This window comes from Diabrotica undecimpunctata, chromosome 8 (genome assembly GCF_040954645.1).
Source record: "Diabrotica undecimpunctata isolate CICGRU chromosome 8, icDiaUnde3, whole genome shotgun sequence".
NCBI classification, from domain to species: Eukaryota; Metazoa; Arthropoda; class Insecta; order Coleoptera; family Chrysomelidae; genus Diabrotica; species Diabrotica undecimpunctata.
In genome coordinates, this window is record NC_092810.1 from 66164110 (window position 1) to 66178468 (window position 14359).

Consider the following 14359-nt stretch of genomic DNA (forward strand, 5'->3'; position numbering starts at 1 on the left):
GCGCTATCTCAGAGTCATCATCACGTGCAAAATGTTTGGACAATATCTATGTAATGCTGTATTTGGGAGAGTTATTCCGCGGTAATTATTGCATTCCAGTGGGTTTCCCCTTTTTGTGTAACGGGCAAATTAAGCCTAAGCTTCATTCTTCAGGCATTTGCTCCTCAGACCAAAATTTTACAAAACATTTCTCGCATCACCTTGGTGAGCTGCTCTCCACCGTGCTTAAATAACTCTGGGATGCCATCGCTGGGGATTTGTGGTTCCTTAGTTTTTCTATAGAAATTTTTATTTCATCTGCCGAGGAGGGTCTCACGAGTTCCTCATTTCGGTATTCCAGTTCTATATTGTTAGTAGGTTCCCATTCCATCAACTCTCGAAAGTGCTCTATCCATCGTAACAGGATATCCTCTTTGTTGGTAAGTAAGTTACCTTCCTTATCATTACAATAGTTGATTCTCGGTTTGAATTGTTTTCTAATAATATTTATTTGATGATAGAACTTTCCTTGTTTCCTGTGTGACTCATATGGCTTTCGAGCCGTTCTAATATGTTATTTTCCAAGTCTCGTTTTCTTTTTTCGGTGTATAGTTTTTGCAATAAATAGATTAGATGTTCTGGACGTTCCCATTTCTCTAAGTATATGCAATTCTCATTTTAACGGTATTGAAGGCCTTGGAATAGTCCAACAAAGTATAAATATGTTTTTATGTTAAACTCTCGAGATTTTTTGGATAATTTGACGAATATTAAAAATATGTTCTCTTGTTCCTCTACTCTAAAAGAATTATTTTAGTCTTTAATTGATAATGGTTAGAAGTAATTTGCTCGCATGTAATATCAATGCCTTCTGTACGGTAATTAATACATTCTGTCGGTGAACTTTTTTGATATATGGGAACAAACGTAAGTTTACCCCACTCATTTTGGCCACTTTCAGGTATTCCAGATTTGTAATGCAAATTCTAAGCATTACCTCAGTCCCTAATTATCCCATTTCTTTGAGTGTTTCAGCTGTTATTCCCATCTTCTTCTTCTGCTTTCTTGAATTTTAGCTTTTTCATTGCCGCCTTAATTTCTGATTTTAATATTTGAGGTTTTTTTTTCATAACTTCTTCTCTCTGTATTATTGTCTAGATCGTTGTTAGAGAATAGTATTTTGTAATATTATTTCCACACCTCTGCCATATCGTCTGGGTTTGTTATGTGTTTTTTTTTTCTACAATTATTTTTGATGATTTGTGTCTGCGGTTTGAATTTCTCGCTGGATACTTGACTTTTGAGAAAAGTTCTCTAGATTCTTGGCGGTCAGCATGTTTCTCTAGTTGTATACATATATTTTTAATATAATTATTTTTGTCCCTTCTGCACAAGTGTTTTTTAGTTATATTTATGGTGCATATCTCTATTTCTTTCTGTTTTGAATTTTAGGTGCCGTTTCTAAGTTTTCGTCTTTCTTCTATAAGATTGAGAGTCTCTTCAGTCGTCCAATGTTTTTTTCCTAGCTGTTTTGTCTTTGGGATTAGTATGGCTGATGGTTTCAGTGATCCATAATGAGTTCCACATAGCATAATATATTAGAAAGATCTACAAACTGTGATAGATAAAATCGTATTAAAACGAAAAACCTATGGTATCACAGGTCCTATGAAAAGAAAATAAAATCAAGGATTATTTTGACAAAAAACCCTGTCGTAATAAATTTATTAATTAACGAGCAAGTGAAAAGATTTAGATATCTTAGTAGTCTAATCAATCATACACCAGATCCAGATCAATGGGGAGGGCAGATGTAACTTCCTACAGCTGATAAATGTATGATAATACTAAAGGTAGATGAGGTCCTAGTAGACAACAGACGATTTAACTAAGAAATATCAAAGACTGGACTGACTTACGACTATCAGTTACTAATAAGAAAGGTCTAGCATACGCAACAGTTTGCAGAAGTCATTATCGCTAAGATAAACCTAGTATTATTCATTTTTTAAATGTATGTATCTCTAAAGTATTATCAAATTTTCTTAGTTTTTTATTTAGGAATAGCTGCGGACCATTAAGATAAATATATAAATAAAGCCCCCAAACTAGAAATTAGGTAAAGAAATAAAATAATAGATAGTATACAACTCAGTAAAGTCAGCAAAAGGACAAACTTCTATATATCTCCCAATTTAATTTTACTATACAAAACCCCCGTTTGTCTTCTTCTTAGTGTTTTTTGTGATTGTATCATACTGCATGTTTTATTGCCGTAAGTTTTTCAGTCAAGAAATTCTGTTACGAACTGGATTTTATTACCGTCAATCTTACTTTTCCCAATAGCGTTAAAGCACTATAAATAAATACTAGACCCAAGTATTTTTTAAATCTGATAATAATTTTTTTTCTATACCGCGTATTCGACTATTCACTAGAAGTAGACCAAGTTTTATGTGTTTGAATAATTGATTCGAACACTAGATTTTAAAATTACTTTTATTTTAGCACAATTTTTATGATGTTGTTTGTAGTTATTCATCTTATCAATTATTTTTTTCTGATTTATTTGTGATGCCATAATACATAATCCAAAAACACATACGCTTATGTGTTTTTAAAGCGATTTTTTTAGTTTCTATTTGCAGTCATTTAACACTTATTTTAAGTCATTTAGTCTGCCAACACTAACACTAGTGAGTGAGTTTTTAGCAAAGACAAAAGACCTTAACAAAAGACCTTTAAGTTTTTAGCGAGAGTTTTATTATAAAACTGTATACTTTATTAAACTAACAAATGTATTTTAAATTACATTTCTTGATAGCTATAAATATACCGGGTGGAACCTCTGGGAACTCGATTTCCGTGCACCTAGCCCAATATCCAAGAAAAACTTTTTCTTTTGGTAAATATGTGAAAAATTATCAGGAACGGGAATATCGAAAAAGCTTTGCACATTTTTTTAAATACCCGGCGATGTTATTAAAAAAAACAAGTTGCGCACTTGAATCACTGCGAAATTTTAACACCTACTATGAAATTTTTTTTTGTGGAAATCTGAAGTGCAGTTTTTGTCCTTGTTAAAACATAATCGCAGTCTCGCATTTTTTACACAACAACATAAGTTTACCTAGTTCCTTGACATAGCAACCTGGTAGTTTTCAGCGAAACCTTGTGTTATTCCATATGGGATTAATGGTTTTCCTTGCCCACACTTGACCAGATGAGCAGGTATAAGGTTTATAGTGTAAGTTATTTAACCTTGAAATTATATTTATACTTTATTAAACTAACAAATATATTGTTTAAATTACATTTCTTGATAGCTATAATATACAGGGTGGACCTCCGGGAACTCGATTCCGTACACCCAGCCCATTTGCGCCATATGCGGCATCCATTTCATCGTGATAGTCGCCATCATTTTTCTTTGCCAGAAAAACACGTTGTGTGCCAGAAAGGAAACCTCCTGAAAATACCTGCATGCAATAAAACATATCGTGGACCTCGTTTAGTAGGTGCTTTTAAGCCAGTACTTAAACCTTTGAGAAAAGCATCACGATTGTTTTGTATCGTAGTATCGCACCATTCGTAATTTATAGATTGGCCAACATTAACCCTCGATTTGTCCAAATATATGATAGTGCAATGGTCTTTTCGCAAACGTCGTATAGATCTCAAATAATTATGGCGCCAATGAATATTATCCTCTCGCTCCACCATGATGCTTCTTCCGGCCACGTTTCTTATAAACAAATCCAATATCTTTCAGAAGTCTGTATAAAGTAGAAAGAGACAACGGCTGTATATTCTCATTACCTTGTATGAAGTTATGTATATGCTTTAATAATTGGCGGCAAATTTTTCATGAAAAATTCACAATGAACAATTCTCCGTAGATAATACTTCCATTCACCCTCGTCATATGTGAATATTCTAGAATTTGATTGACCACAACTCGTTTTTTACGTTTTTTTGGCGATTTTCGACGTTCCACTCTGTTCTTTTTCTTTTTTGAAATTGTAAATGCTTCTTTCGCTAGCACCAGTCATCAACGAAGTACGTCTTACAACCAGCACCTTACATTAAGTTGTTCCGTATTTTGTAAAAAAACACAACACTTTAAACACTACGAGTTTAGCGCAACCGTTAAATAATTCACCGGATTTTAACTTATGGGACTCCATGCTCTCTGTTAAAACTCGGACTAAATTTTTGAAGTGTAGTTTCGTTTTCCAAAAAGCACTTTTACCCCCCTACCCATCCTTAGGGTGGGTAGGGGGTGAAATAGGGAAAGCTTGGAGTTTATCAAATACTAATTATGACAAACAAGTTTATGGCCATATTTAGGTGATATGTTGTAATGATTTTAATTTGTAGCAGAAGTTTTACAAAAGAAATGAAGACCTATTTATAGAAACAACATAACTGTATTTTTAATATTTTACATACAATAGAAAAAATCTAATTTCTATGAAGAATTGGAAATTTGAATATTATATATATATTTGACTATGTATCTATAAATAATATCATTTCCCAAGTTTCCAAATTCTTTCCTAGAAAATTATGTAGGTTTTTTCTATGTTATGTAAAACATTAAAACTACAGTTATTGTATGTTGTTCTTGTAAAGAGGTGTTCAAATGTTACTCTTATGAATATGATTCAATATGTATATCTCATGTTGACGTTTTATATGCCAAAATTCATAGTTTTCGTTGTCAATAACTCATCAATGCCTTTTTATTCTACTGTATACGTATACATGATATAAAATATTTTACTCGTATGCCGGCAGATGCATTTTATCCAAGCCGGTCCTGTGAAACAATGAGCAATCAACAGCTGGAGAAAACAGACAACCCTGCGCGTTTATTTCTCCATAAGAAAAGCATTGCCGTATTTTAACCCGTACTAAGACCCGTTAAGACTCGTCCTAACTGTATTCATTTATTTTATTTTAAACGTGGGTAGGCAGCGGAACTGTGAACCCGACTCTGATTCTTTCGCGACAGTTAGAAGAGGTTCCGGGGCGAGGAGACAAACTGACCACCAAATTGCTACGCGTAAAAAGGTACGAGGGAGAGACAGACCTCCAACGCAAAATGACATTCATTTCCCGGACACTCAACACATTTTTAATGTTTTTTTTAGTCTTTTATTTTGTGCAATCCAATTTTAGTTGTATAATTGAATAAACACGACAAAAATATTGTGTGCTTAATAGGCGAGCGGTTTACCCCCTCAAAAGACGCTTAGAAACAGAATATACCGACTAAATTCTTTTTGCATTTCTAATGCACCAAACCTTTTTTATTCGATTCTATATATTTTTCCAAGATGAAATGTATTTTTTTTAAATTTTTACAAGTGGGCCGGCAATTGTTATTAACAAATAACTTATACAAAAAAGCAATTTTACCGAATTGCTTCGGAATCAATTTTTTAGGTGTATCTCATCAAAATAAACACTTTTTCTCTCTTGATAATTTTTCGAAAAATGCTTCCTTTTCGAGTTATTTGCATTTTTTTGTTGAAAAAATGCCTTAATTAGTGATTTTTGGGAGTTTTTTTTCTAAAAAAACTACTAAATGAATTGCAATTCTACAAATAGCTTTATAATGTTTAAACCGTCGAGTACAAGTTAGAATATTTTGACAAGGATAATTTTTTTCTATCTTGCTAAAAACCGTGGACCCAAATATTTCGAATATGCCTTTCGAGATGTGCTACCGCTAAGTGTGTACAGCGGTTGCGGCGATACAGGCGTGCGGCGCGTAGAAATATTTGTTTTAATTTTAAAAAATTAATTCAATACAAATATTACGTACAATTTATTAAAAAAAAAAGATATTTCTAATTATTTTTATATAGGACATATTATAATTAAAACAATTAAAATTAATTTTTTACAATGCTCTAATAATGTAATTTTTCTTTTAATATACGTGGTGACTATATTATTGAATGTTTTTATTACAGTGAAATACATTAAGCAATATATAATTAATTTTCATTGAAAAATATAATAAAGTTAAAATTTAATATTAATTATACATCGTTTTCATTGTCAATAATTTTAAAATTTTCGTCAACAGCAACAGGATTTCCATCTAATAAGCTGATTTCATTGTCTTCCAATAGAGTCGTCTTTAACAGTTTTACAATTCTCTGGTGTACATGCACATACTGCACAGCATTCTAAATTATAGGAAATACACTTACAATTTTTCGTAGTAACATTTTCCGGTACATGAGCAGAAATACTACGCGCTATCTCAGAGTACATATCTAAACTACTTTCGCCTTCGAAATAATTAAAATCGAAACAATTATTTTCCATTATCCAACCATGGGTTAATGGATCAAGAGATGAAATAATATTGTTTTTTGCTTGAATCCATTCATTTATTTGCCACTTTGCTCTTAAGTAATGTTGTAATAATGCTGGTTTCGAAGGTGGTAATTTTTCATTAGATGCATTTTTTTTAATGCAATATTATATCTTAATTCATTAATGGATTCATGATATTTTTTAAACTTATTTTGAGGGTCATACAGTTTATATAAAAATAGAGTCAAAACTGTAAGTCCTTCATCTAAAGGTAAAGTAGGCAAATTTCTTAATTTTTCCAATTGACTATCAGTTAATTTCTGCAAAGCTTTATAAGCCTTCTTTTTTCCCATATCATAAAATGAACTTGTGGTATCACAACCTGTTATAGAATGCATTATTAGGATACTGTTGCACATTATTTTTCCAATTTCTTTTGCAATTTGATGTACAGGTATATATCGAGAACGATCCACATTTTTTACAATATTTCCTGTGTGAAACCATAAAAGTGGTTCACTTGTGAAATCATGATAATGAGATAAAAGTAAAATAAATATATCTGTGTCTGGAGATTTAACAATAATTTGAATTTTTTTATCCAAATGCTGCTGTTGTAATTTAAAAGCGTGAAAAATAACCCTAGTATCTGCTTCTAAGTGATTACATTCTAAATTTGAATCATAATACTGATTATTTTCTATCACATATGCTTTACTTCGAGGTTCGAAAGCACCAGAAATTTGGGTCCACGTTTTTAGCGAGATAGAAACCATTTATCCTTGTCAAAATATTCTAACTTGTAGTCGACGGTTTAAAGATTATAAAGCTATTTGTAAAATTGCAATTCATTTAGTAGTTTTTTAGGAAAAAAAATTCCAAAAACCACTAATTAAGGCATTTTTTCAACAAAAAAATGCAAATAACTCGAAAAGGAAGCATTTTTCGAAAAATTATCAGGAGAGAAAAAGTGTTTATTTTGATGAGGTACATCTAAAAAAATTGATTCCAAAGCAAGTCGGTAAAATTGCTTTTTTCTATAAGTTATTTGTTAATAACAATTGCCGGCCCACTTGTAAAATTTAAAAAAAAAATACATTTCATCTTGGAAAAATATATAGAATCGAATAAAAAAGGTTTGGTGCATTAGAAATGCAAAAAGAATTTTAGTCGGTTGATGCTCTGCTTATAGGGGTAAACCGCTCGCCTATAAAAATCGAGAAAAACATCCCAACCATTTGTTAGCAGAGCGTGGTTATATTGGTTATATTAATTGGAAGAAAAAGCCGGCATTCTATCACGAGGTAATACAGTTGAATTTTATGCATACATGAGCAAATACATCGCAAAAATCGTAAGTACCTTCAATTTTCTAATAATTACATACATTTCTTACTTGACTTTCTGTGTTTTTGCTGTGTTGAATTTACTATAAGCACAATTAAGAGAAAGTACGATTATTTAACAATATTATTAGGGCATTTTCAACAAAAAAAAGCTATTTCACGTCAGCTTCGTTATTTAAAAGTAAAACGGTCATTTTAAGGTTTTAATACGATCATTTTACTGTGGCTAATTAATATCAAAATATAATTACAACAGCTATTTATAGGTTTTTGAGGTAAGAACATACAGGGATAAGAAAATGGTCACACATTTCAGGTTTCACAATGCATTTTAAGTTTGTTTATACCTATTTTAACGATGTCGGTACATAAGGTAGATGGAGGAGAAAGGAAACAATTGCGAAATGAATTAAATAGATTACAGAAAAAAAGGGCTACGGTCAAAGGTCAATTATCTAGGTTTGAAACATTTACAATTAAGTACATTAAAGAACAGAGTGCGCAATTACCGGACAGGATAGGTAAGTGTCGGGAATTGTGGAGGGAATTTAATGACATTCAAAGCGAAATAAAAAATAATTTTAGATGACTCTGAGAACGCTAAAAATGAACGTTAAGATTTCGAGGAAAAATATTTCAGGTTAATAGCATGGGCGGAGGTAAAATTACAAGAATTAAATATTAGTGAAAATGTCTCAGCTGATAGAAACGTCAAATTGCCTACAATAGATACTTCTAGTTATCAGGTGTCTTATACAGGGTGGCTCGAGTTTCACAATACATTCAATGTTTTGATACATAATATCGAAAACTTAACAAATGTTCAGCGTTTCCATTATTAAAAAAATTCATTAAAAGGCGAAGCCGCAGGTGTTATACGTTCCCTGGAAGTTTCAGACAGAGACTACGAAGAAGCATGGAGCCTATTAAAATCTAGGTATGAAAACAAAAGGTTAATTGCAATGAGTTATATCGATTCACTGTACAATTTTCCAAATTTAGGTAAAGAAGATGGAGTTCAATTAAGGAACTTTTTGGATACAATAAGAAAGGATCTTCGGCCATTGATATCATTGGAGGAAGATGTGGAAAATGGGATATTTTGCTGATATATATTTTGGAGCAAAAGCTGGACCCAATTACAAGGAAAGAATACAATACAAAAGAATTACAAGGTAGGCAATAGTAGATCATTTGTAGCCGTGGAGAATAAATGTCAATTTTGCGAAGGAAGACATAAGGCATATACTTGTAGAAAATTTATCAATTTGCAATTAGGAGCAAAAACGAACAGAATTCAAAGGAACAAAATCATGTTGGAATTGTCTACAGCTGGGACACGGGGTACGAGACTGTAAATTAGGAGGTTACAAATCATGTGGGAGGAAACACCATTCTCTCCTCCATGATTCAACAATTCGCACAAATGCAAGGACACCAACTACAGGAAATTACACGAGGGCACAAGCTCAACCACCAAGAGTTGAGAATCATTTAAAATCAAGAGCAAATAGCAAAAACTATTCTCATCATATACAATATGGTTCAAGGGCACAATTAGACAATCAGTTAACTCACACTAATGTTTCAAATCAATCGCGTTATCAAGGGTATCCAACGCATTCAGAATCAAATAATAATTTTAGGAAGGAAATACAAGACAATTTGTTTGATATTCTTCTAAGGTTTCGAAAGCATTCCGTCGTAATGGGTGCAGATATGGACTAGACGTATAGGCAAGTGCAAGTAAAACAAGAACATCGAAATCTACAAATGTCTTCTCAAACTGCTCTTGACAATTTGGACATCTATCGAGAAGCAAACAAAACAATATTAAAATATTTTTATGTCGATGATTTATTGACAGCTGCTGATACAATTGAAAACGTTCAAAATTTAAAGGCTAAAATTACAGATATCGTCAAGGGGGGCGGATTCTATTTGAGAAAATGGGTATCGAATCGAAAGGAAATTTTAAACGACGAGAGGGATTTAAGTGTAGATACTGAACACTATTTTTCAGATAAGGACGTCACAAACACATTAGGAGTTTTATGGAACTCAAACGAGAATACCTTACAGTATAGCATCAATACTGATAAATCACATACAAGAGTAACAAAAAAGATTATTTTGTCAACAATTGCGCGGATATTCGATCCAATGGGATTGCTTGGGCCAGTTGTTATTCGAGCAAAGTTAATCATGCAGCAGCTTTGGAAATTAAATCTGACATGGAACGAGTCTCTTCCGCTGGATATATAAACAGTTTGGGTACGTTTCAGAAGTTAAATAGATGAGCTTAGCAAGATCAGTATTAGTCGGCAAGCAATTTGTACAAACAACGTCGGAATAGAGCTTCATTGCTTTACAGATGCATCCGAAGTGGCTTATGGGGCTGTTTTATTCATAAAATCAACAATTACAAATGGAAATAAATAAGTAAATTTGCTTTGCGCAATAAGCAAGGTAGCTCCACTGAAGGTGGTGTCTTTACCTAGATTAGAATTTTGTGGATGCTTACTGGGTGTAAGGTTGGTCAAACAAGTTCAAATGGGAATGTCAATAAATAAGGTTCTATTTTTCTGTGATTCGACTATTTCATTATCTTGGATACGTAGGGAGCCCAGTCAATGGCAAACATTCGTTTCGCATAAAGTGGGAGAGATTTAAAAATTATCTTCAGTGACATCATGGAGGCACATTTCTTCTAAGGACAATCCAGCTGACGTAATATCCCGGGGAATTGATCCAGACCAATTATTGAAATGTAAATTATGGTGGGAAGGACCTGAATAAGCCATTCAGGTCCTTCGGATCGAATCTATAGCCAGAATAATTAGTCAATAATATTCAAGAAATACCCGAAAGGAAGAAGAAATCGGTATTATCATGTAGGTACTTCAACGATTTCTGTTATAAGGTGTAATAAATTTTTTAACTTTACTGGGATTTAAAGGGTTTGGTCTTATTGTCATAGATTTATTAAGAACTGTCAGTCTTCAAATACAAAATTAAGTGGGACAATTGCAAGCAGTTGAAATTCATAAGGAAACAATACATTTAATTAAATTTGTTCAAGCAGAAGCATTTGAGACTGAATTAAAAACATTGAAATCATTACGCATTATTAAGGGAAATAGTAAATTAATTATATTAAGGCCATTTATTGATGAACAGGGATTAATTAGACTAGGCGGTCGTCTGGAAAGGGCGAATATTTCATATGATTAAAAGCCTTCGATAATTTTACCCAATAATAATCATTTAACTGACATAATTGTTCGGGTAGAACACTTCAAAAATATGCATGTAGGTCCGCAATGATTGTTAGGAATAATAAGATTAAGATATTGGCGAATTCAAGGTTTTCGGATAGTATCGAAGGTTACAAGAAGGTGTGTAACTTGTTTCAAGGTAAAGCCGGTGACACAAAACCCTATAATGGGAAATTTATCAGTGAAACGCATAACACCTTCTAAACCCTTTACCATTACTTGGGTAGACTATTGTGAGCCATTTAATATCAAGGTTAGTAGACTTAGGGGAGAATCATTTGTAAAGGCTTACATATGTATATGTGTTTGCTTATTGGTTAAGGCCGTTCATTTAGAGTTAGCTTTCGATTTAACTACGGGAGCATTCATTAATTATTTTAAAAGGTTTACAGCGCGAAGGGGTTTGTGTCAGAATCTTTTCTCAGATAATGGGACCAATTTTGTTGGGGCAAGGAATCATTTTAATGATCTTCATTCATTTCTTACTAATCCTGGGAATCAGACGAAATTAACAGAGTTTTTCTTAAATGTTAATATAATTTAGTCATTTAACCATCCACGGTCCCCACACTTTAGTGGAAATTGGGAGGCAGGGGGTCGAAGTGTTAAATTTCATTTACGGTGATGAGTTTAACAAAGTGATAACACAGATCGAGTTTTGCCTCAATTGTCGTCCTCTCACACCTCTAACCGAAAATCCTGAAGACCTAGAGGTACTTACGCCTGGACATTTTTTAATTGTTTGCTCATTAAAATGCTTACTTCAAGAAGACGTACGACATCACAACGCATTTAGAATTTCCAAATTTCATCACGTCACTCAAAACATTCAGCACTTCTGAGATAAGTGGTCTAAAGAGTATCTCAGTCACCTCAGGCACGAAGTAAATGGCGTACTTCAAGCAGCAGACAATTGCAAATCGGCGACATGGTCATTATAAAGGAGGATGATCTTCCACCTCTTATGTGACAGATAGGTCGTTGATGTTCATCCGGGTTCAACCTCATTTTCTATTAGCTTTATGAACTGAACTTTCATTATTTGTTTCTTGTACCTTAAAATGGTTGAAAAACGGATCTTCTAACAGGGGGCGGTATGTTAAGACTCCGTCCTAACTGTATTCATTTATTTTATTTTAAACGTGGGTAACCCGCAGAACTACGAACCTGAATCTGGATTCTTCGCGACAGTTAGAAGAGGGTCCAGGGCGAGGAGACGAAATGACCGCAAAATTGCTCATTCATTTCTTGGACATTTCAATACATTTTAATGGTTTTTTTTTGTCTTTTGTTTTGTGTAATCCAATTTTAGTATGGTATAGTATATTAATTTATAGTATTTAGTATAGTTTAATATTTAGTATAGTTGAATAAACACGATAAAAATTTTGTGCATTAAAATCCAGGGAAACATCACAAACAGGTCCCTTATTTAAACATTCGGTGACGTCAACACATTGTGCCATTATAATGGGGATCAGTTAGTGTAGCGAGCAGGCTGGGCGTAATAGTTTCCAAGTTATACTAGTTTTCTATTTATATTATACTAATTCCAAGTATATAAGTTATCAAAAACAATTAGTCATATTTTTTATTAGTAACAAAAATAAAAAAAGCTTTATAGAAACCACCGGAACAACCGATTGTAGTAAGGTATTAAGTTAGAAACTTAAGAATCAGGAATTTCTCTTGGAGTCAATCATAAACCAAATGCAAAACAGAGAAAACATCACAAAGAAACTCAACATATTAAGAAAGTATCAAAATAGACAGGTACGCAGGTGGGCAATTTAGACCAGCAAGCAGAATACAGCATTAAAAATAGTTGACCTTATGTAAGTTTAAATAAGGTAAAGAAGTTGGAAAACTTTGTAGCCATTTGTTTAGCGATTAAATTAACATATACAGTTTTACATTTAAATAATCAACCATGAACAAATAGCGAGAAAAGGTTCTGCTCAAAAAGTAATGATAGAATTAGTAGTTTTATTCTGAAGCTATTTTCTTGTATATCACTTTAAAATAAGTTTATTTATTTATATAAGTATATAGGAATTAAATAAATTTTGTTTTTATTACTTGGTAATGAAATTCTAATAATTTAATATTATTTCTCTCATTTACATTAACAATTCATACGTTAATTATTCATTTTAAATTAGAAAACTTTGGAATGATATTGTCAATATTTTTATTATTATGGAATGGTAAGTGAGAAAAATCAAAGAGACTGCCCTTATTATATTAAATGAAACCAATTGCTTCGAAAATAGTTCGGCAGATGCAGTAGGATCTGGTGATCAACATTGAAAGAAGAAAAAAATAGAAAGAAAATACGACTATTAGTAAGTCAATAACATATCGAGAATAAATCATTTATGTTTTAAAATAACATACATAGAAAATTAAAGCCTGATATTTATATTTAGAGTATTTTTAAGTTAAAGTTTATTCATGTAATCGAATGAACTAGCTTCCAATAAAATCGTCCTAGGAACGCAACTCAAACCTACTGACATCATTTAAAGTCATCTACTTTAAAATATATGATATATGTAAATGTTAATATGAATAAGTCAGATAAAATTAAATTGTAACAAAAAATTTTATTATGGGAGAAGGTGGGAATACGGCCCTTGCTGGTAAGTCGGCCCCCGAGTGAATTTGTCACTTTTGCCAAAGCCATTGTTGATTTACGCTTGATACTACATCTATCTTTATCTATCGAAACTTGTCAGGACCCGAGAACTACCGCGTTTAGTCTTTAGTTGACTTACAAAGCTCGCTTCATTTACGTGCTTATGACGTTCTTGTGTTTATGTTGTTTTTTCGAAGAAACCAGTTATAAACATTATCTTTCTCTGATTAGTGTGTAGAAAAACCATTGAATAGCGACTTTTAAAGGTAACTATGCACATTTTGCAATAGATATAAATTGTTTTTGATATTTTGTTTATAATGTAACTATTGCTTTAATATGAATGCGTATGCATTATGGACCCGGGTTACATACACATTGAGGGGGCCATATTACATGTTGGCACTTTATTATTTTCAGATGCCTCGTTCTAATCTTTCTCCTAAATCTGAGAAAAAAAGAGGAAATTGTGGAGTGCTAACGACATGAAAAAGGCAGTAGAGGCTGTTCGTAAAAAGCATATGGGTTTTAGGAAAGCAGTCAAAACATTTGCTGTACCAAGAACTACGTTAAAAAGGCTAGTTCATGATCCTGAGTTATCACTAGATCTGTTAGTATGAAAACCGTTAGATAGAAAAACTATTTTACCTTTAACTCTGGAGAACCAATTAGTCGATTATCTTTTGCAAATGGAGCGCACATTTTAAGGACTTACTCGCTTGGATGTTAGGCGAATGGCTTATCAATTAGCAGTCAGAAATAACATCCAAAATCCGTTTAAA

General features: G+C 32.6%; 1 protein-coding gene across 1 annotated transcript; it reads left to right on the forward strand.

Moving 5' to 3' along the window:
• The first annotated feature begins 9434 nt into the window (after nucleotides 1-9434).
• Nucleotides 9435-9926, forward strand: LOC140448870 (uncharacterized). The gene has a single exon (XM_072541994.1). The coding sequence runs from the start codon at nucleotides 9435-9437 to the stop codon at nucleotides 9924-9926; it is 492 nt and encodes a 163-aa protein (XP_072398095.1).
• The last annotated feature ends 4433 nt before the right edge of the window (nucleotides 9927-14359 follow it).